The following is a 24945-nucleotide window of genomic DNA, read 5'->3' as shown; positions in this document are numbered from 1 at the left end:
TGTTGTCTGAGAGTTCTTTTTGAATAAAACGATTTTACACTATGAAGCGCCCCCTCTTCACATTCTTTTGCTAGATCCATTTACCCGAAGGAGTTCCGGGGAAACAGAACGAGGGAGAGCTGCTGTCCAGGAAAATTGAAATTGGACTTTCTAGTGATCAGCATATGAGGAGAAAAAACTTTTAATACCTATGGTGGCCACAGATGTGGATCTAATTAATCTATTTGACCAATTGTAGGCAAAACGAGCGCTGGGTCCACATTTCCATTTGTATTTGTGTGTTGAACTCTGGTGGTTCACAGCTGCTGTTTTTTCTAATTGTATCCTGAAACGTACTGCATGATATTGTGATTATCTCTGTAATTAGAAATGTTAAATAACAGAGCTAGACGATCACAGGAATGTATTAGGATTTTTTCTGATACTAATAATTTACCTGTTAATGAGGAAGTATTTATCGGAAATGATGAAGATAAACTGGGTTTATTGGAAAAATTATCCATCCGGGAAACAAAAACCTGGTGGGATATTACGGGGTTGGAAAATTATGTGAAGTGCGGTAGGATTCCCCGTGGCCTAAGGCTAATGAAAAATCCCACTATGGGACATGAAAATGAACAATTTATGAAGGAATGGTACCGCATTCTAGATAATTGTTCCTTTGAACTAATTAATTTATTGGTGACAGAGAAAAAGAAAATTCTTAAAGAGACTGAAAGCGAACTCCAAATTTTAGAGAGTGAACTGATATTAATTAAACCTCCGGAGAAAATAATACAGGGTAGAGCAGAAATTGACAAAAAAGTAAAAAACATTGAGGATAAAATTAAGGAAACTAAAAGGAAAAAATATATACGTGATAGAGAGGACTATTCTAACAACCAGGTTAGAAACTGGCATACAGCCAGAACTGAACTTAAAACTGACACAAATAGGTCTCGGTCTAGGGCACACAACATTAGGCGAGAAAGCAATAGAAATCGCTCTGATTCTCGACAAAATAGAAGATATAATCCAAATCAAAAACAGGATAGGCAAAATAATAAAAGGAATGATTGGCAGGTAATAAACAGGTCACGATATGGGAGGAAAAAATCATATAGAGATTATCGCCCAAGGACCTATCATACAGGTGCCAACAATGGTATAGTTCATATGAACAGATATGAAAGACTAAGATCTGTGGAAGATAAGGAGTATCAAAATAATCGGGATTTTCGGGAGCAGAAGCACCCACCCAAACACAAACCAAACGAAATGCCACCTACCCCAATAGGGCAAAAAAGGGGAAGGGATGTAGGAGGGGAAAGAGAGGGAGTGGAAAGGGACCCCAAAAAACGATACCTCCAATATTAAAAACTCCAAGTATTGGAATTTATAACTTGTCTAAAATCGAACTCAAATCCTCTGAAGTTAAAGTACTCCAAAAAGGTTTATCCTTTGCACCAGCATGTCCAGTGAATAAAATTAATGTGTATTTAGACCTTAATTTATACGTAAGAAACCTGACTCTTAAGAGGCATTTTTTAAAAAAAGGTGATGCCCCAGTGAGAAATTGGGAGGATAGTAATCCAAATCCCTCATCAGGACTTAAAAATAAATCTACGTTTTTTCCTATTGAGTCTAAAGGACCATATATTGAAATGTTCTCACAGAAAATGAAACAGGATCTAGAACACCTTAAGAAAAATAAACACTCCCAAAACCTAACAGCAGCGGAGCGTTGTGCTATTAAAAGCTTAGCGGAGAACAATGATATAGTAATAAAGAGTGCTGATAAGGGGGGGGGGAATTGTTATATTAGATCGCTCCTACTATATAGAGGAAGCTTATAAATTACTTGGGGATGAAAGCGCTTATCAACGACTTGAGCGTGACCCGACTCAGGAATATCTGGCTGAGTTGGATGATATTTTAAAAAGAGGTCTTAGGAACAAATGTGTGTCATTAGAGGAATATAAATATCTTTTCAATCAGTTTCCTAAACCAGCAACCTTCTACCATATTCCGAAGTTACACAAAGATAGCCTTAGACCGCCAGGCCGCCCTATAATAGCGGGCATAGGATCATTGACATCTAGAATTTCGGAATATGTTGATGTTTATATAAAGAAATATGTGTCATCACTTTCATCATATGTCCAGGATTCTACCCATATTTTGAAAATTATAAACGAATTAGAATGGAAACCTCAATATAAATGGTGCACAGTGGACGTACAGTCCCTTTATACTGCAATTCCCCATGAAAAAGGAATTGATAGTATAAGAATCATGTTGAGTAGGGATCCTGATATTGGAAGTGATCTAGTGACCTTTTTATGTGACTGTTTAAAATTCGTTCTTACACGTAATTATTTTACTTTTTTGGAGGATTGGTATGTCCAAACCTGCGGGACAGCGATGGGCACGATTTGTGCCCCGAGCCTGGCAAATATTTATATGGGGTCTTGGGAAGCTGATCTCAGTATGTATAAAAATGCTGATAAGATCAAAATGTTTAAACGCTACATCGACGATATAATAATAGTGTGGGATGGCACTGAGGACATGTTTAAAGAATTTATTGAGTCGATTAATGCAAACACATATAATTTGAAGTTTACATCTATTATTCAAAATGAGAAAATTGAATTTTTAGATCTGATATTTGATACTACTGAATTTGCGACTAGAGGCTGTATAAATACTTACACATTCTTTAAGAAAGTGGATGTTAATAGTTACTTGGAATATACAAGCTGTCATCTTCCACAATGGAAGAAAAACATCCCATACTCGCAGTTTACCCGACTACGTCGGAACTGTACTACCTTAGAGAAATATGATGAACAGGCCAATGTATATTTAGAAAGATTCACTGAGAGAGGTTATCCACCTGAAGTCGTAGAACATTCAAGAGCTAGGGCGAGAGGAAGAAATAGACTAGATCTTCTAGTTCCAAAAGATAAAGGGGCCCCCTTTCAAAAAGGAGGCTTAATGAATAAAGTATGCCCTTTCGTTACTGATTACAATACAGATGTTCCCAATATTCGAAAATGTATGCAAAAGAACTGGCATCTATTAAAAATGGATCCTTTATTGTCCCAACACTTACCTGACCAGCCTAACATAATATATAGAAAGGCCAGGAATCTGAAATCTTTAGTGTCAAGAAGTAAATTATTAAAAGTGAACAAAGAAAATTCAGCTATAAAAAACCACAACAAGATAAAAGGATGTTATCCGTGTGGAAGTTGTAAAACATGTAAATTGATGGATAAAAAAGGAAAAAACTTCAGCAATACCAAAGGTGACAGAAATTATACTGTAATGAGTTATATGAATTGTAACTCAACATTTGTTGTGTATTTGTTGAGTTGCCCCTGTGGATACCTTTATGTAGGCAAAACTAAAAGAATGTTGAAAATACGCATTTTAGAACACATGCGCAACATTAAAAATAAAGTTACTAATCATAGTGTGCCAAGACACTTTCTGACACATCATGATAGCGATCCAAGCAAACTTCGTTTCAAAGGTATCCAACATGTCCAGAATAATGGGGGTGACAGAGACAAAGAATTGCTGAAGAAGGAAACGTATTGGATACTAGCACTTGACACTTTGACTCCGAAAGGGTTAAATGAAGGTCTAGAAATTACTCCCTATATCTGAACCTTTTTTTAGTAGCTGTTAGCCAGTCTTTACATGTTACAGTAGTCCTCTTTATTATTGTTATTATTAGAAAAATATATATAGAAAGAAAAAATAGATACCTATGATGTCTTTTGAATAAAATACATACATATATATAATTAATTTTAAAATCATGTTTTGTAACAGCGATGTTCTGATATAAAAATGATTGGAATATTTTTAAGTGACAAATATGAAGTTAATGAGTGTGACTAAATCCTGAAGGGATAAGTCATGATTTTATTGGTATCAAATTGCCCGTAGAGAAAAGACATATATGTGGGTTTATATATCTAAATATAAAAATGTTTTTATTATGTGTTGTTTTTATGAAAAAAAAATTTTATTTTTATTTTTTATTTATAACATCTGTATGTAATGGGTTTTTATATGGATGGTTTCATGTTATAAAATAGAGTTAAGAGACTGAAATTATAAGGTACTCTTTGCTTATGTAATTGTTTAAGATAAAACAGAAACATCTAACCAGTCTATATTATGTGATCAAAGTAGATGGTTAACATATGCAGTTAATTTTGGAGCACGCTTTCAGCTGAAACCTTGTATGTCATTGTAACTGATTGGTTATGTAATTAAACAGGGGCAAATAAAAGCCCTGTAGTCTCGTCTGAACAGCACCGCCCTCTGACGAAGTCTGTGACGAAACGCGTTAGGGCGGAGCTGTTCTGACGTCATCATCCTCCGGCTGCATCCGTCCCGAAGCAAGTGGTCCAGTGATCCGACCCGCGACCACCGCTGATTAGCGGTTAGACGTGGAAGGCAGGAGTCCAGTGACCTACGAGACGAGGTTCGGGGTATGCCGGGAGTTGTAATTGATTATATCATGTGGTAACCAGCCCACCCTGGTTGATTTGCGGTACGAGTCTTGAAATCTAATTAACGTACTGTTGTTGTCTGAGAGTTCTTTTTGAATAAAACGATTTTACACTATGAAGCGCCCCCTCTTCACATTCTTTTGCTAGATATATATATATATATATATATCTCTTAAGACAGCATCTTTAATATATCTATATCTCTATATATAAATATATATATATATACATACTAGGGTCTCAATCTCTGCTGATAAGGTACCTGTCCACGCTGCCACAGCGCTATAAACCCATGCCGACACAATCGCCGGTCTGAGTGGTGTACCAGAATGTGCACGCTATCTGCAGGATCCCTGAGAATAGCTGTTACGTCAGGGCTACCTTTTGGTCAAACGTGACACCCTAGGGGAAGATTCCCATCGTATCCTGGCCCTAGTGGGGAAAGGATACTCCCTGAGAATTCTTTGTGGGAAACTGCAGTCTCTTGTCTGGAGATTCCCGCTCTTTTTCATCATGAGAGGAGGGAAATTTACCTCAGCTTTCTTCCCCTTAAACATGTGTACCCTTGTGTCAGGGACAGATGAGTCATCAGTGATATGCAAATCATCTTTTATTACAATAATCATATATTGAATACTTTTCTGCCATTTTGGCTGTAACTTTGCATTATCGTAGTCGACACTGGAGTCAGACTCCGTGTCGATATCAGTGTCTATTATTTTGGATAGTGATCATTGAGAGACTCTGAAGGTCTCTGCGACATAGGGACAGACATGGGTAGATTCCCTGTCTGTTCTCTAATCTTTTGTGCAATAAATTCACCTTAGCACTTAATTACACATATCCAAACAGGTGTCGGCGTTGTCGACGGAGACACCCTCTCACACACATATTTGCTCCATCTCCTCCTTAGGGGAGCCTTTTACCTCAGACATGTCGACACACACGTACCGACACACCATACACTCAGGGAATGCTCATCTGAAGACAATTCCCCCATAAGGCCCTTTGGAGAGACAGAGAGAGTATGCCAGCACACACCCCAGCGCTATTAACCCAGGAATAACACAGTAACTTAATGTTAACCCAGTAGCTGCTGTTTATATTGATTTTTGCGCTAATTATGTGCCCCCCCTCTCTTTTTACCCTCTTCTACCGTGTAACTGCAGGGGAGAGACTGGGGAGCTTCCTCTCAGCGGTGCTGTGGAGAAAAAACATGGCGCTGGTGAGTGCTGAGGAAGAAGCCCCGCCCCCTCGACGGCGGGCTTCTGTCCCGCTTCTATGTACAAATTTTGGCGGGGGCTCATATATATATACAGTGCCCAACTGTATATATGCAAACTTTTGCCAAAGAGGTCTCTAATTGCTGCCCAGGGCGCCCCCCCCCTGCGCCCTGCACCCTTACAGTGACCGGAGTATGTGGGTGTAGTGTGGGAGCAATGGCGCACAGCTGCAGTGCTGTGCGCTACCTCAGTGAAGACTGGAGTCTTCTGCCGCCGATTTCAAAGTCTTCTTGCTTCTTTCACCCGGCTTCTGTCTTCCGGCTCTGCAAGGGGGACGGCGGCGCGGCTCCGGGATCGGACGACGAGGGTGAGATCCTGTGTACGATCCCTCTGGAGCTAATGGTGTCCAGTAGCCTAAGAAGCAGGACCTATCTGCAGAGAGTAGGGCTGCTTCTCTCCCCTCAGTCCCACGATGCAGGGAGTCTGTTGCCAGCAGAGCTCCCTGAAAATAAAAAAACCTAACAAAATACTTTCTTATAGCAAGCTCAGGAGAGCTCACTAAACAGCACCCAGCTCGTACGGGCACAAATTCAAACTGAGGTCTGGAGGAGGGACATAGAGGGAGGAGCCAGAGCACACCAGAATCTAAATTCTTTCTTAAAGTGCCCATGTTTCCTGCGGAGCCCGTCTATTCCCCATGGTCCTTACGGAGTCCCCAGCATCCACTAGGACGTTAGAGAAATATCAATAAATATATAAATTAGTCTTGGACACTAAAGATAAGTTTAGAGTCAACTAAACACAATGGTGGTCATTCCGAGTTGATCGCTAGCTGCATTTGTTCGCTGTGCAGCGATGAGGCAAAAAAAAGGCACTTCTGCGCATGTGTATGCGCGACGTACTATTACAATGAACAATGTAGTTTCACACAAGGTCTAGCGAAGCTTTTCAGTCGCACTGGTTGCCGCAGAGTGATTGACATGAAGTGCGCGTTTCTGGGTGAAAACTGACCGTTTTCAGGGAGTGTTCGAAAAAACGCAGCCATGCCAGGAAAAACGCAGACGTGGCTGGGTGAACGCAGGGCGGGTTTGTGACGTCAAAACAGGAACTGAACAGTCTGAAGTGATCGCAAGCGCTGAGTAGGTTTTGAGCTACTCTGAAACTGCAAAAAAAAACTTTGAAGCCGCTCTGCGATCCTTTCGTTCGCACTTCTGCTAAGCTAAAATACACTCCCAGTGGGCGGCGGCATAGCGTTTGCACGGCTGCTAAAAACTGCTAGCGAGCGAACAACTCGGAATGACCCCCAATATACACATAATAATTGATGTAGCTCACAGCTGACTATATGAAGCACAGTACTCACAGTTGTAGCTCTTGTGTTGGCCAGCAAGGGCTGCCATCAGAAATTGTGAGGCTCAGGACTGAAAAAATAGGCAGCTCCCCCCCCACATACACACTGGGAGGGTTGAAGTTTTGGATAGTATGGGTGGGGCTACAGCAGGGGTGGTGCATCAATTGATGCATAAACCAGTTCAAAAAAAAATTGTCAAAGTTTGGCCTGTGGGGATGGATGTTACCTTAACATGTCAATCTGTCATATAAATTATATGATACCCCAGCCCTGCCTCAGCCAACACAGTATGATACGGACCTCCCTCTCACACACATATACCCAGCCCTGCCCCAGCCACCTCTGTCTCACACACATATACCAAGCCCTGCACTCTCCACCTCCCTCACACACACACATACCCAGCCCTACCCTAGACACCTCCCTCACACACACACAAATACCCAGCCCTGCCCTAGCCACCTCCCCCTCACACACATATACCCAGCCCTGTCCCAACCAACTCCCTCTCACACACATATACCCAGCCCTGCCCTATCCACCTCCCTCTCACACATATACCCAGCCCTGCCCCAGCCACCTCCCTCTCACACACATATACCAAGCCCAGCAGCAACCACCTCCCTCTCACACACATTTACCCAGCCCTGCCCTAGCCACCTCCCTCTCAGACACATATACCCAGCCCTGTCCCAACCAACTCCCTCTCACACACCTATACCCAGCCCTGCCCTAGCCACCTCCCTCTCACACACATTTCCCAGCCCTGCCCTAGCCACCTCCCCCTCACACACATATACCCAGCCCTGTCCCAACCAACTCCCTCTCACACACATATACCCAGCCCTGCCCTATCCACCTCCCTCTCACACATATACCCAGCCCTGCCCCAGCCACCTCCCTCTCACACACATATACCAAGCCCAGCAGCAACCACCTCCCTCTCACACACATTTACCCAGCCCTGCCCTAGCCACCTCCCTCTCAGACACATATACCCAGCCCTGTCCCAACCAACTCCCTCTCACACACCTATACCCAGCCCTGCCCTAGCCACCTCCCTCTCACACACATTTCCCAGCCCTGCCCTAGCCACCTCCCTCTCACACACATATACCCAGCCCTGTCCCAACCAACTCCCTTTCAAACACATATATAGTCAGCCCTGCCCCAGCCACCTCCCTCTCACACACATATACCAAGCTCAGCAGCAACCACTTCCCTCTCACACACATTTACCCAGCCCTGCCCTAGCCACCTCCCTCTCACACACATTTACCCAGCCATGCCCTAGCCACCTCCCTCTCACACACATTTACCCAGCCTGCCCTAGCCACCTCCCTCTCACACATATACCCAGTCCTTTCCCAACCAACTCCCTCTCACACACATATACCCAGCTCTGCCCCAGCCACCTCCCTCTCACACACATATACCCAGCCCTACCCCTCCACCGCACTCACCCACGTATACCCCAGCCACCTCCCTCTCACACTCATATGCCCAGCCCTGTCCCATCCTACTCCCTCTCACTCACATATACCCCTGCCACCTCCCTCTCAAACATATATATATATATATATATATATATATATATATGCCCTAGCCATGCCTCAATGCCGTCATATGGAGTTTCCCAGTGTGCTGTTTGGTCTGCCCTGATACTGCAGACATAATGTTGTCTTCTCTCTGGCTGTTGTGTTGTGTTCCTATGTATTTGTTGGCCCATAAGGTCGGTTATTTTGTCTCCTCCATGGTGGCGCCCATTTTGTTGAGGACATTTCTATTTAGAAACCCTCGTCTGCAGCTGCATAGGAGGTCCCCATCTCTGTCAGGTCCCGGGACAATAGTCCCGGCAGTCACCCCCTGATGTAGGCCCTGTGGCCACACTACATGTTCTACTTACATTTTGCTAAGTCTGCAGAAATTTCATCATTTTCTTCCACAAAAGCTCCATTTTCAGAGCAATCTCTTGCGTAACTTAATAGGGCTTGAGCTTCTGGCATGTCTTGATGAAAGAAAAAATAAGAATTTACTCACCGGTAATTCTATTTCTCGTAGTCCGTAGTGGATGCTGGATACTCCGTAAGGACCATGGGAATAGACGGGCTCCGCAGGAGACTGGGCACTCTTTAAAGAAAGATTAGGTACTATATCTGGTGTGCACTGGCTCCTCCCTCTATGCCCCTCCTCCAGACCTCAGTTAGGGAAACTGTGCCCGGAAGAGCTGACACTACAAGGAAAGGATTTGGAATCCAGGGTAAGACTCATACCAGCCACACCAATCACACCGTACAACTCGTGATAACTATACCCAGTTAACAGTATGAATAACAACTGAGCCTCACTGAACAGATGGCTCATAACAATAACCCTTTAGTTAAGCAATAACTATATACAAGTATTGTAGACAATCCGCACTTGGGACGGGCTCCCAGCATCCACTACGGACTACGAGAAATAGAATTACCGGTGAGTAAATTCTTATTTTCTCTGACGTCCTAGTGGATGCTGGGTACTCCGTAAGGACCATGGGGATTATACCAAAGCTCCCAAACGGGCGGGAGAGTGCGGATGACTCTGCAGCACCAAATGAGCAAACTCAAGGTCCTCCTCAGCCAGGGTATCAAACTTGTAGAATTTTGCAAACGTGTTTGATCCCGACCAGGTAGCAGCTCGGCAAAGTTGTAAAGCCGAGACCCCTCGGGCAGCCGCCCAAGAAGAGCCCACCTTCCTCGTGGAATGGGCTTTTACTGATTTAGGATGCGGCAGTCCAGCCGCAGAATGTGCAAGTTGAATCGTGCAACAGATCCAGCGAGCAATAGTCTGCTTAGAAGCAGGAGCACCCAGCTTGTTGGGTGCATGCAGGATAAACAGCGAGTCAGTCTTTCTGACTCTAGCCGTCCTGGAAACATAGATTTTCAGGGCCCGGACTACGTCCAGCAACTTGGAAGCCTCCAAGTCCCGAGTAGCCGCAGGCACCACAATAGGTTGGTTCAAATGAAACGCTGATACCACCTTAGGGAGAAATTGGGGACGAGTCCTCAATTCTGCCCTGTCCATATGGAAGATCAGATAGGGGCTTTTACAGGACAAAGCCGCCAATTCTGACACCCGCCTAGCCGAAGCCAAGGCCAAAAGCATGACCACTTTCCACGTGAGATATTTCAACTCCACGGTCTGAAGTGGCTCAAACCAATGTGATTTTAGGAAATCCAACACCACGTTGAGATCCCAAGGTGCCACTGGGGGCACAACAGTAGAGATGAGCGCCGGAAATTTTTCGGGTTTTGTGTTTTGGTTTTGGGTTCGGTTCCGCGGCCGTGTTTTGGGTTCGACCGCGTTTTGGCAAAACCTCACCGAATTTTTTTTGTCGGATTCGGGTGTGTTTTGGATTCGGGTGTTTTTTTCAAAAAACCCTAAAAAACAGCTTAAATCATAGAATTTGGGGGTCATTTTGATCCCAAAGTATTATTAACCTCAAAAACCATAATTTCCACTCATTTTCAGTCTATTCTGAATACCTCACACCTCACAATATTATTTTTAGTCCTAAAATTTGCACCGAGGTCGCTGTGTGAGTAAGATAAGCGACCCTAGTGGCCGACACAAACACCGGGCCCATCTAGGAGTGGCACTGCAGTGTCACGCAGGATGTCCCTTCCAAAAAACCCTCCCCAAACAGCACATGACGCAAAGAAAAAAAGAGGCGCAATGAGGTAGCTGTGTGAGTAAGATAAGCGACCCTAGTGGCCGACACAAACACCAGGCCCATCTAGGAGTGGCACTGCAGTGTCACGCAGGATGTCCCTTCCAAAAAACCCTCCCCAAACAGCACATGACGCAAAGAAAAAAAGAGGCGCAATGAGGTAGCTGACTGTGTGAGTAAGATAAGCGACCCTAGTGGCCGACACAAACACCGGGCCCATCTAGGAGTGGCACTGCAGTGTCACGCAGGATGTCCCTTCCAAAAAACCCTCCCCAAACAGCACATGACGCAAAGAAAAAAAGAGGCGCAATGAGGTAGCTGTGTGAGTAAGATAAGCGACCCTAGTGGCCGACACAAACACCGGGCCCATCTAGGAGTGGCACTGCAGTGTCACGCAGGATGTCCCTTCCAAAAAACCCTCCCCAAACAGCACATGACGCAAAGAAAAAAAGAGGCGCAATGAGGTAGCTGACTGTGTGAGTAAGATAAGCGACCCTAGTGGCCGACACAAACACCGGGCCCATCTAGGAGTGGCACTGCAGTGTCACGCAGGATGTCCCTTCCAAAAAACCCTCCCCAAACAGCACATGACGCAAAGAAAAAAAGAGGCGCAATGAGGTAGCTGACTGTGTGAGTAAGATAAGCGACCCTAGTGGCCGACACAAACACCGGGCCCATCTAGGAGTGGCACTGCAGTGTCACGCAGGATGTCCCTTCCAAAAAACCCTCCCCAAACAGCACATGACGCAAAGAAAAAAAGAGGCGCAATGAGGTAGCTGACTGTGTGAGTAAGATAAGCGACCCTAGTGGCCGACACAAACACCGGGCCCATCTAGGAGTGGCACTGCAGTGTCACGCAGGATGTCCCTTCCAAAAAACCCTCCCCAAACAGCACATGACGCAAAGAAAAAAAGAGGCGCAATGAGGTAGCTGACTGTGTGAGTAAGATAAGCGACCCTAGTGGCCGACACAAACACCGGGCCCATCTAGGAGTGGCACTGCAGTGTCACGCAGGATGTCCCTTCCAAAAAAACCTCCCCAAACAGCACATGACGCAAAGAAAAAAAGAGGGGCAATGAGGTAGCTGACTGTGTGAGTAAGATAAGCGACCCTAGTGGCCGACACAAACACCGGGCCCATCTAGGAGTGGCACTGCAGTGTCACGCAGGATGTCCCTTCCAAAAAACCCTCCCCAAACAGCACATGACGCAAAGAAAAAAAGAGGCGCAATGAGGTAGCTGACTGTGTGAGTAAGATAAGCGACCCTAGTGGCCGACACAAACACCGGGCCCATCTAGGAGTGGCACTGCAGTGTCACGCAGGATGTCCCTTCCAAAAAACCCTCCCCAAACAGCACATGACGCAAAGAAAAAAAGAGGCGCAATGAGGTAGCTGACTGTGTGAGTAAGATAAGCGACCCTAGTGGCCGACACAAACACCGGGCCCATCTAGGAGTGGCACTGCAGTGTCACGCAGGATGTCCCTTCCAAAAAACCCTCCCCAAACAGCACATGACGCAAAGAAAAAAAGAGGGGCAATGAGGTAGCTGACTGTGTGAGTAAGATAAGCGACCCTAGTGGCCGACACAAACACCGGGCCCATCTAGGAGTGGCACTGCAGTGTCACGCAGGATGGCCCTTCCAAAAAACCCTCCCCAAACAGCACATGACGCAAAGAAAAATAAAAGAAAAAAGAGGTGCAAGATGGAATTGTCCTTGGGCCCTCCCACCCACCCTTATGTTGTATAAACAAAACAGGACATGCACACTTTAACCAACCCATCATTTCAGTGACAGGGTCTGCCACACGACTGTGACTGATATGACGGGTTGGTTTGGACCCCCCCCCCCAAAAAAGAAGCAATTAATCTCTCCTTGCACAAACTGGCTCTACAGAGGCAAGATGTCCACCTCATCATCATCCTCCGATATATCACCGTGTACATCCCCCTCCTCACAGATTATCAATTCGTCCCCACTGGAATCCACCATCTCAGCTCCCTGTGTACTTTGTGGAGGCAATTGCTGCTGGTCAATGTCTCCGCGGAGGAATTGATTATAATTCATTTTAATGAACATCATCTTCTCCACATTTTCTGGATGTAACCTCGTACGCCGATTGCTGACAAGGTGAGCGGCGGCACTAAACACTCTTTCGGAGTACACACTTGTGGGAGGGCAACTTAGGTAGAATAAAGCCAGTTTGTGCAAGGGCCTCCAAATTGCCTCTTTTTCCTGCCAGTATAAGTACGGACTGTGTGACGTGCCTACTTGGATGCGGTCACTCATATAATCCTCCACCATTCTTTCAATGGGGAGAGAATCATATGCAGTGCCAGTAGACGACATGTCCGTATCCGTAATCGTTGTCAGGTCCTTCAGTCCGGACCAGATGTCAGCATCAGCAGTCGCTCCAGACTGCCCTGCATCACCGCCAGCGGGTGGGCTCGGAATTCTGAGCCTTTTCCTCGCACCCCCAGTTGCGGGAGAATGTGAAGGAGGAGATGTTGACAGGTCGCGTTCCGCTTGACTTGACAATTTTCTCACCAGCAGGTCTTTCAACCCCAGCAGACTTGTGTCTGCCGGAAAGAGAGATCCAAGGTAGGCTTTAAATCTAGGATCGAGCACGGTGGCCAAAATGTAGTGCTCTGATTTCAACAGATTGACCACCCGTGAATCCTTGTTAAGCGAATTAAGGGCTCCATCCACAAGTCCCACATGCCTAGCGGAATCGCTCCGTGTTAGCTCCTCCTTCAATGTCTCCAGCTTCTTCTGCAAAAGCCTGATGAGGGGAATGACCTGACTCAGGCTGGCAGTGTCTGAACTGACTTTACGTGTGGCAAGTTCAAAGGGCATCAGAACCTTGCACAACGTTGAAATCATTCTCCACTGCGCTTGAGACAGGTGCATTCCACCTCCTATATCGTGCTCAATTGTATAGGCTTGAATGGCCTTTTGCTGCTCCTCCAACCTCTGAAGCATATAGAGGGTTGAATTCCACCTCGTTACCACTTCTTGCTTCAGATGATGGCAGGGCAGGTTCAGTAGTTTTTGGTGGTGCTCCAGTCTTCTGTACGTGGTGCCTGTACGCCGAAAGTGTCCCGCAATTCTTCTGGCCACCGACAGCATCTCTTGCACGCCCCTGTCGTTTTTTAAAAAATTCTGCACCACCAAATTCAAGGTATGTGCAAAACATGGGACGTGCTGGAATTTGCCCATATTTAATGCACACACAATATTGCTGGCGTTGTCCGATGCCACAAATCCACAGGAGAGTCCAATTGGGGTAAGCCATTCCGCGATGATCTTCCTCAGTTGCCGTAAGAGGTTTTCAGCTGTGTGCGTATTCTGGAAACCGGTGATACAAAGCGTAGCCTGCCTAGGAAAGAGTTGGCGTTTGCGAGATGCTGCTACTGGTGCCGCCGCTGCTGTTCTTGCGGCGTGAGTCCATACATCTACCCAGTGGGCTGTCACAGTCATATAGTCCTGACCCTGCCCTGCTCCACTTGTCCACATGTCCGTGGTTAAGTGGACATTGGGTACAACTGCATTTTTTAGGACACTGGTGAGTCTTTTTCTGACGTCCGTGTACATTCTCGGTATCGCCTGCCTAGAGAAGTGGAACCTAGATGGTATTTGGTAACGGGGGCACACTGCCTCAATAAATTGTCTAGTTCCCTGTGAACTAACGGCGGATACCGGACGCACGTCTAACACCAACATAGTTGTCAAGGCCTCAGTTATCCGCTTTGCAGCAGGATGACTGCTGTGATATTTCATCTTCCTCGCAAAGGACTGTTGAACAGTCAATTGCTTACTGGAAGTAGTACAAGTGGGCTTACGACTTCCCCTCTGGGATGACCATCGACTCCCAGCAGCAACAACAGCAGCGCCAGCAGCAGTAGGCGTTACACGCAAGGATGCATCGGAGGAATCCCAGGCAGGAGAGGAATCATCAGAATTGCCAGTGACATGGCCTGCAGGACTATTGGCATTCCTGGGGAAGGAGGAAATTGACACTGAGGGAGTTGGTGGGGTGGTTTGCGTGAGCTTGGTTACAAGAGGAAGGGATTTACTGGTCAGTGGACTGCTTCCGCTGTCGGCCAAAGTTTTTGAACTTGTCACTGACTTATTATGAATGCGCTGCAGGTGACGTATAAGGGAGGATGTTCCGAGGTGGTTAACGTCCTTACCCCTACTTATTACAGCTTGACAAAGGGAACACACGGCTTGACAAATGTTGTCCGCATTTCTGGTGAAATACTTCCACACCGAAGAGCTGATTTTTTTGGTATTTTCACCAGGCATGTCAACGGCCATATTCCTCCCACGGACAACAGGTGTCTCCCCGGGTGCCTGACTTAAACAAACCACCTCACCATCAGAATCCTCCTGGTCAATTTCCTCCCCAGCGCCAGCAACACCCATATCCTCCTCATCCTGGTGTACTTCAACACTGACATCTTCAATCTGACTATCAGGAACTGGACTGCGGGTGCTCCTTCCAGCACTTGCAGGGGGCGTGCAAATGGTGGAAGGCGCATGCTCTTCACGTCCAGTGTTGGGAAGGTCAGGCATCGCAACCGACACAATTGGACTCTCCTTGTGGATTTGGGATTTCGAAGAACGCACAGTTCTTTGCTGTGCTTTTTCCAGCTTGAGTCTTTTCATTTTTCTAGCGAGAGGCTGAGTGCTTCCATCCTCATGTGAAGCTGAACCACTAGCCATGAACATAGGCCAGGGCCTCAGCCGTTCCTTGCCACTCCGTGTGGTAAATGGCATATTGGCAAGTTTACGCTTCTCCTCCGACAATTTTATTTTAGGTTTTGGAGTCCTTTTTTTACTGATATTTGGTGTTTTGGATTTGACATGCTCTGTACTATGACATTGGGCATCGGCCTTGGCAGACGACGTTGCTGGCATTTCATCGTCTCGGCCATGACTAGTGGCAGCAGCTTCAGCACGAGGTGGAAGTGGATCTTGATCTTTCCCTAATTTTGGAACCTCAACATTTTTGTTCTCCATATTTTAATAGGCACAACTAAAAGGCACCTCAGGTAAACAATGGAGATGGATGGATACTAGTATACAATTATGGATGGACTGCCGAGTGCCGACACAGAGGTAGCTACAGCCGTGGACTACCGTACTGTACTGTGTCTGCTGCTAATATAGACTGGATGATAATGAGATGTAGTATGTATAAAGAAGAAAGAAAAAAAAAACACGGGTAGGTGGTATACAATTATGGACGGACTGCCGAGTGCCGACACAGAGGTAGCTACAGCCGTGGACTACCGTACTGTACTGTGTCTGCTGCTAATATAGACTGGATGATAATGAGATGTAGTATGTATAAAGAAGAAAAAAAAAAACACGGGTAGGTGGTATACAATTATGGATGGACTGCCGAGTGCCGACACAGAGGTAGCTACAGCCGTGGACTACCGTACTGTACTGTGTCTGCTGCTAATATAGACTGGTTGATAATGAGATGTAGTATGTATGTATAAAGAAGAAAGAAAAAAAAACCACGGGTAGGTGGTATACAATTATGGACGGACTGCCGAGTGCCGACACAGAGGTAGCTACAGCCGTGGACTACCGTACTGTACTGTGTCTGCTGCTAATATAGACTGGATGATAATGAGATGTAGTATGTATAAAGAAGAAAGAAAAAAAAAACCACGGGTAGGTGGTATACAATTATGGACGGACTGCCGAGTGCCGACACAGAGGTAGCTACAGCCGTGGACTACCGTACTGTACTGTGTCTGCTGCTAATATAGACTGGATGATAATGAGATGTAGTATGTAGTATAAAGAAGAAAAAAAAAAACACGGGTAGGTGGTATACAATTATGGATGGACTGCCGAGTGCCGACACAGAGGTAGCTACAGCCGTGGACTACCGTACTGTACTGTGTCTGCTGCTAATATAGACTGGATGATAATGAGATGTAGTATGTATAAAGAAGAAAGAAAGAAAAAACCACGGGTAGGTGGTATACAATTATGGATGGACTGCCGAGTGCCGACACAGAGGTAGCTACAGCCGTGAACTACCGTACTGTGTCTGCTGCGACTGGATGATAAATAATGATATAAAAATATATATATATCACTACTGCAGCCGGACAGGTATATATTATATAATGACGGACCTGCTGGACACTGTCTGTCAGCAGAATGAGTTTTTTATAGAATAAAAAAACACCACACAAATCACACGACGAGTGTTTAACTTTTTCAGGCAATCACAATATAGTATACTATACTGGTGGTCAGTGTGGTCAGGTCACTGGTCAGTCACACTGGCAGTGGCACTCCTGTAGCAAAAGTGTGCACTGTTTAATTTTAATAATATGTACTCCTGGCTCCTGCTATAACCTATAACTGCTCCCCAGTCTCCCCCACAATTAAGCTGTGTGAGCACAGTCAGATATTATACATAGATGATGCAGCACACTGGGCTGAGCACAGATATGGTATGTGACTGAGTCACTGTGTATCGTTTTTTTCAGGCAGAGAACGGATTATATTAAATAAAACTGCACTGGTGGTCACTGGTCAGTGGTCAGTCACTAGTAAACTCTGCACTCTCTAGTACTCCTAAGCTCCAGTAAATCAAGTGTCTCTGTCTCAATCTCACTCTCTCTCTTCTAATCTAAATGGAGAGGACGCCAGCCACGTCCTCTCCCTATCAATCTCAATGCACGTGTGAAAATGGCGGCGACGCGCGGCTCCTTATATAGAATCCGAGTCTCGCGATAGAATCCGAGCCTCGCGAGAATCCGACAGCGTCATGATGACGTTCGGGCGCGCTCGGGTTAACCGAGCAAGGCGGGAAGATCCGAGTCGCTCGGATCCGTGTAAAAAAAGCTGAAGTTCGGGCGGGTTCGGATTCCGAGGAACCGAACCCGCTCATCTCTACACAAAAGGGGGCTGAATATGCAGCACTCCCTTAACAAACGTCTGAACTTCAGGCAGTGAAGCCAGTTCTTTTTGAAAGAAAATAGACAGGGCCGAAATCTGGACTTTTATGGATCCCAATTTTAGGCCCATAGTCACTCCTGACTGTAGGAAGTGCAGAAATCGACCCAGCTGAAATTCTTCTGTTGGGGCCTTCATAGCCTCACACCAAGCAACATATTTTCGCCATATGCGGTGATAATGTTTTGCTGTCACATCCTTCCTAGCTTTTATCAGCGTAGGAATGACTTCAACCGGAATTCCCTTTTCCATCAGGATCCGGCGTTCAACCGCCATGCCGTCAAACGCAGCTGCGGTAAGTCTTGGAACAGACAGGGCCCCTGCTGTAGCAGGTCCTGTCTGAGAGGCAGAGGCCAAGGGTCCTCTGAGATCATTTCTTGTAGTTCCGGGTACCAAGTCCTTCTTGGCCAATCCGGAACGATGAGTATAGTTCTTACTCCTCTCTTTCTTATTATCCTCAGTACCTTTGGTATTAGAGGAAGAGGAGGGAACACATAAACCGACTGGTACACCCACGGTGTCACTAGAGCGTCCACAGCTATCGCCTGAGGGTCCCTTGACCTGGCGCAATATCTTTTTAGCTTTTTGTTGAGGCGGGAAGCCATCATGTCCACCTGTGGCCTTTCCCAACGATTTACAATCAGCTGGAAGACTTCTGGATGAAGTCCCCACTCTCCCAGGTGGAGGTCGTGCCTGCTGAGGAAGTCTGCTTCCCATTTGTCCACTCCCGGAATGAACACTGCTGACAGTGCTATCACGTGATTTTCCGCCCATCGGAGAATCCTTGTGGCTTCTGCCATCGCCATCCTGCTTTTTGTGCCGCCCTGTCGGTTTACATGGGCGACCGCCGTGATGTTGTCTGACTGAATCAGAACCGGCTGGTTTTGAAGCAGGGGTTTTGCCTGACTTAGGGCATTGTAAATGGCCCTTAGTTCCAGAATATTTATGTGTAGGGAAGCCTCCTGACTCGACAATTGTCCTTGGAAGTTTCTTCCGTGAGTGACTGCCCCCAACCTCGGAGGCTTGCATCCGTGGTCACCAGGACCCAGTCCTGTATGCCGAATCTGCGGCCCTCGAGAAGATGAGCACTCTGCAGCCACCACAGCAGAGACACCCTGGCCCTCGGGGACAGGGTGATCAGCCGATGCATCTGAAGATGCGATCCCGACCACTTGTCTAACAGATCCCACTGAAAGATCCTTGCATGGAACCTGCCGAATGGAATTGCCTCGTAAGAAGCTACCATCTTTCCCAGGACTCGCGTGCAGTGATGCACCGACACCTGTTTTGGTTTCAGGAGGTCTCTGACCAGAGATGACAACTCCTTGGCCTTCTCCTCCGGGAGAAAAACCTTCTTCTGTTCTGTGTCCAGAATCATACCCAGGAACAGCAGACGCGTCGTAGGAACCAGCTGCGACTTTGGAATATTCAGAATCCAGCCGTGCTGTTGTAGCACTTCCTGAGATAGTGCTACTCCGACCAACAACTGCTCCCTGGACCTCGCCTTTATAAGGAGATCGTCCAAGTACGGGATAATTATAACTCCCTTCTTTCGAAGGAGTATCATCATTTCGGCCATTACTTTGGTAAATACCCTCGGTGCCGTGGACAGACCAAACGGCAACGTCTGGAATTGGTAATGGCAGTCCTGTACCACAAAACGGAGGTACACCTGGTGAGGTGGGTAAATGGGGACATGTAGGTAAGCATCCTTGATGTCCAGTGATACCATGTAATCCCCCTCTTCCAGGCTTGCAATAACCGCCCTGAGCGATTCCATTTTGAACTTGAACTTCCTTATATAAGTGTTCAAGGATTTCAAATTTAGAATGGGTCTCACCGAACCGTCTGGTTTCGGTACCACAAACATTGTGGAATAGTAACCCCGTCCCTGTTGAAGGAGGGGAACTTTTATTATCACCTGCTGGAGGTACAGCTTGTGAATTGCCGCCAGCACTACCTCCCTGTCCTGGGGAGTAGCTGGCAAGGCTGATTTGAGGTAACGGCGAGGGGGAGACGTCTTGAATTCCAGCTTGTATCCCTGAGATACCACTTGTAGAACCCAGGGATCCACCTGTGAGCGAACCCACCGGTCGCTGAAGTTCCGGAGACGGGCCCCCACCGCACCTGGCTCCACCAGTGGAGCCCCAGCGTCATGCAGTGGATTTAGTGGAAGCAGGGGAGGATTTTTGTTCCTGGGAACTGGCTGTATGGTGCAGCTTTTTCCCTCTACCCCTGCCTCTGGGCAGAAAGGACACGCCTTTAACCCGCTTGCCTTTCTGGGGCCGAAAGGACTGTACCTGATAATACGGTGCTTTCTTAGGCTGTGAGGGAACCTGAGGTAAAAATGTCGACTTCCCAGCTGTTGCTGTGGAAACGAGGTCCGAGAGACCATCCCCAAACAATTCCTCACCCTTGTAAGGCAAAACCTCCATGTGCCCTTTTAGAATCCGCATCACCTGTCCACTGCCGAGTCCATAATACTCTCCTGGCAGAAATGGACATTGCATTAATTCTAGATGCCAGCCGGCAAATATCCCTCTGTGCATCTCTCATATATAAGACTACGTCTTTAATATGCTCTATGGTTAGCAAAATCGTATCCCTGTCGAGGGTATCAATATTTTCAGACAGGGTATCGGACCAAGCTGCTGCAGCACTACACATCCAAGCTGAAGCAATTGCAGGTCTCAGTATAGTACCTGTGTGTGTATATACAGACTTCAGGATAGCCTCCTGCTTTCTATCCGCAGGCTCCTTTAAGGCGGCCGTATCCTGAGACGGCAGTGCCACCTTTTTTGACAAGCATGTGAGCGCCTTATCCACCCTCGGGGATGTCTCCCAACGTAACCTGTCCTCTGGCGGGAAAGGGTACGCCATCAGTAACTTTTTAGAAATCACTAGTTTCTTATCGGGGGAAGCCCACGCTTCTTCACACACTTCATTCAACTCATCTGATGGGGGAAAAACCACTGGTTGCTTTTTCTCCCCAAACATAATACCCTTTTTAGTGGTACCTGGGTTAATGTCAGAAATGTGCAACATATTTTTCATTGCCGTAATCATGCAACGGATGGCCCTAGTGGAATGTACATTAGTCTCGTCCTCGTCGACACTGGAGTCAGACTCTGTGTCGACATCTGTGTCTGCCATCTGAGGTAGCGGGCGTTTTTGAGCCCCGATGGCCTTTGAGACGCCTGGGCAGGCAATGGATGAGAAGCCGGCTGTCCCACAGCTGTTATGTCATTGAACCTTTTATGCAAGGAGTTGACACTGTCGTGTAAAACCTTCCACATATCCATCCACTCTGGTGTCGACCCCGCAGGGGGTGACATAACATTTATCGGCACCTGCTCCGCCTCCACAAAAGCCTCCTCATCAAACATGTCGACACAGCCGTACCGACACACCGCACACACACAGGGAATGCTCTGACTGAGGACAGGACCCCACAAAGTCCTTTGGGGAGACAGAGAGAGTATGCCAGCACACACCACAGCGCTATATAATCAGGGATTTACACTAACACAAAGTGATTTTCCCTATAGCAGCTTTACAAATACAGTTTGCGCCTAAATTTAGTGCCCCCCCCCCTCTCTTTTTTACCCTTTGAGCCTGGAAACTGCAGGGGAGAGCCTGGGGAGCTGTCTTCCAGCGGAGCTGTGCAGAGGAAATGGCGCCAGTGTGCTAAGGGAGATAGCCCCGCCCCTTCTCGGCGGACTTCTCCCGCTCTTATATTTATATTATGGCGGGGGATTTTTGCACATATATAGTTTATTAGACTATATTATGTGCTGTTCGCCATGTAAGGTACTCTAATTGCAGCCCAGGGCGCCCCCCCCCCCCCCCCCCCCCAGCGCCCTGCACCCATCAGTGACCGGAGTATGTGGTGTGCATAGGGAGCAATGGCGCACAGCTGCAGTGCTGTGCGCTACCTTAATGAAGACCGGAGTCTACAGCCGCCGATTTCCAGGATGTTCTTCTGGCTCTGCAAGGGGGACGGCGGCGCGGCTCCGGGACCGGACGACCGAGGCTGGGCCTGTGTTCGATCCCACTGGAGCTAATGGTGTCCAGTAGCCTAGAAGCCCAAGCTAGCTGCAAGCAGGTAGGTTCGCTTCTCTCCCCTAAGTCCCTCGTAGCAGTGAGTCTGTTGCCAGCAGATCTCACTGAAAATAAAAAACCTAACAAATACTTTCTTTACTAGAAGCTCAGGAGCGCCCCTAGTGTGCAACCAGCTCGAGCCGGGCACAGATTCTAACTGAGGTCTGGAGGAGGGGCATAGAGGGAGGAGCCAGTGCACACCAGATATAGTACCTAATCTTTCTTTAAAGAGTGCCCAGTCTCCTGCGGAGCCCGTCTATTCCCATGGTCCTTACGGAGTACCCAGTATCCACTAGGACGTCAGAGAAAATATATATAATTATACCATTTTAAAATGCACAGAATATTTGTTGCTTTACACGAAGACAACAGGAACAGCCTAATGTTCTTACACGAGTTCGAACATAATATAAAAATGAGCAATGAGGGCTCTCAGAGCAGCAGCCCTTCAATTTTAGCTGTTGTAAGATATGTGGAAAGTCCGCTTTGTCTAGGCTGCTGCACGGGAAATAAATATCCAACAGGTTTATATGCCTAACAGCTCATCCCGACGTGTGCTTTAAAAAGAAAAAAATGTTTATAGTGTTTTATTCCAAGTAGAATCCAATACAAGGTAACAGTACTACCAGCTAGAGAGAAGTTTACCGCTATGCAGCTGTCTGAGTGGGTTGGCTTTCATATGCTGGTGCTCGGGATAGCAGCGGTCAAAATACAGACCGCCACATCCTGATGTTGAGAATCCCGACAGGGGCAAGGTAAGTATACTTACCTTTCCCCAATGTCTACCTAACCCTCCCTTCTCGCAGCCTAAAACGTAACCCCCCCCCCCCCCCCCCGAGGCCTAACCCTAACCCTTCCTGGTGGTGCCTGACTTTCCCAACGCTTATTATGCTCTCCTCGGTTGTTCCTTTCTTACATTCCCAGGATTTCTCTGGAAATCTCTCGGTATTACTGTGTTAGACTGTCTCCCAGCTTCTCAATTTTAAATATTTGCAGAAAGCTTATCTTTCTCAAACATCCAATGGGAGTAGATATTGGGACTAGGATTTCAGCCTCCACATGCTTCCATACAGGGCATAGCTGTCTGCACTCTAATTGGTGGATTACTCCAGCCAGGCAGAGAAAGATGCTCCTCAGACCTCTAACTGTGGAGGGGGTCCTGCTCAAAGGCTCCTAGAATCATGGGGCCCTTATGACTCATCCAGTTGGTGTTTTAGCAGACTTTCAATGGGCAGCAATATTCCTCTTGGAGAGTACTGGCTGTAGCCTTGCTATTGCCCCTTGCACCCTCTTGTTCAGCGTTTGCCTGATGGTGGACTCTAAACACTGACAGTAACCTATGCCCTGGAAATGAGTGCATGCAATTATTAGCAATCCAAAGTCATATGTGCGTCATTCCGATCTACACTACAACCAAACAGGCAGAACGTTCATGTAATGAGTTGTTCTCACCAAGACAAAGTTCAGTAGACATAACTGCGGGTTATTCAGAGATGGATGTGGACAGAAATGCAACTGTGTGCAGGAGTATCTTTTCCACCCAGCATAGAGCAGGTGCAAGTGCTACAGTGCAGGTCCAAAGGATATCCATGTATGGGCACAAGTGGCTTAATGATAACCTCAGTCAGGTTTATTTACCCTTTGCTGAAGCAGGCATTTCCATAACGTCTGGGCTGTGAGTGGGACATTCGGTCAGCGTTTGGGGAACCATACTTTAAATGAACTGATAATCATAGAGATTCATAAACATTTTTTGCAACAAAGAGACTTAGTGATGGAACATTTTTACCTATTAACACCTTCAGTGGCGAGTTTCCAATTCAAAAACACACCCTGGGGAAGGGGGGTGTTTTTAAATTGGTGTGGGAGCTGGATGAGGGTGCAGGGGAGCGAGCGACAGGGCAGGGCAAGGTTATCGCCTGGCGATCACCAGCCTCAGCGCTAATTCCCGGCTGCCTTGCGGCGCCCGGGAATCAGCATGAGCCATTATACAGCTAAGCCCGCCCCCCGGCAAATAGGAGTCCGGGAGGCGGGCTTAACACCATCATGGAGAATGCTGATTCACGGGCTGTCCCCGGGGAATCAGGAGGTAGTATGCATGAAAATCTTCCGGGGAAGATTTCCGTGCATATCACTGAAGCGGTTAATGAATGAAACAGGCATATACACTAAATTTGCATGTTATTAGCATATAGGCTTTTCTTCATCTGTAATTATGACTCAGATGAAGGGCTGAACACATTTAAGGTAAAATTTATGCAACATTTCAGAAAATCACAAAGGGTTCACAAGCTTAGGATACGAGTATATATATAGTGCTCTTTTACATCTGATATCAGTGCTTACCTGGATTGATTGTGAAGATAGTTTTTGACACAACAGTTGCGACCATTGAATTTCGAAAGGAGTCATAATTTATACGTATCTCTGATGCGAAAAGCACTGTTTGTATTGAAACAAGTAATCAAACTCATTTTAAAAGCAATATTTACTTTACAGAAGTACTAGACAGATTTGAAACTTTTAGTTCGGGTTGCAATGAGAGGTACGAGGGGTTTTCAAAAAGTTTCAATTATCACCATGAACAGAATGAGATAGAAAATTGAATGTGGTATTTAAGTCTTCTACACGTAAACGCACTGCAGAGCCACACATTTCTGCCCGTGTTTCTTGAGTTTACGCAACCCATCATTAAAGAAGTCCTGCGATTGCCTCAAGAACCACTGTTCCACTTCCAGAATAATATCAGTCGGGTTGTCAAACTGCCTACCCCGAACTGGCTTCGTCATCATGGGAAGAGAAAGAAGTCGCTGAGTGCGAGATCAGGCGAATAGGGGGATGTGGCAAATTTTTATAGCCACACATGTCGGCTTCCACAGCAGATGTTTGGGCGGAATGTGGTGGTGCATTGTCGGCTAAGAGACGGATGTCTTTGCTGATCATACCACAACGTTTTTTCTCTCATGGCATCTCAAAATTTCTGAAGAAGGGTGCAGTAATAAGCATTGGTGATTATCTGACCCTTCGGAAGGTAATTGGTTAGGATTATGCCACG

General features: G+C 46.6%; 1 protein-coding gene across 9 annotated transcripts in view; it reads right to left on the bottom strand.

Moving 5' to 3' along the window:
• MEIOB (meiosis specific with OB-fold) overlaps positions 1-24945 on the bottom strand; it is a 377950-nt gene that overhangs the window by 25977 nt on the left and 327028 nt on the right. For 8 of the 9 annotated variants that reach the window (XM_063934970.1, XM_063934967.1, XM_063934971.1 and 5 more), the window contains 2 exons: positions 24237-24332; positions 8995-9096 (listed from right to left, as the gene is read on the bottom strand). In XM_063934970.1, coding sequence (XP_063791040.1) covers positions 8995-9096; positions 24237-24332 — 198 coding nt within the window. The remainder of the gene's footprint in view (positions 1-8994; positions 9097-24236; positions 24333-24945) is intronic. The other variant, XM_063934973.1, reaches the window with a different exon arrangement.

Source organism: Pseudophryne corroboree, chromosome 7 (genome assembly GCF_028390025.1).
Source record: "Pseudophryne corroboree isolate aPseCor3 chromosome 7, aPseCor3.hap2, whole genome shotgun sequence".
Classification (NCBI taxonomy): domain Eukaryota; kingdom Metazoa; phylum Chordata; class Amphibia; order Anura; family Myobatrachidae; genus Pseudophryne; species Pseudophryne corroboree.
This window is presented reverse-complemented; position numbering and strand designations above follow the sequence as displayed.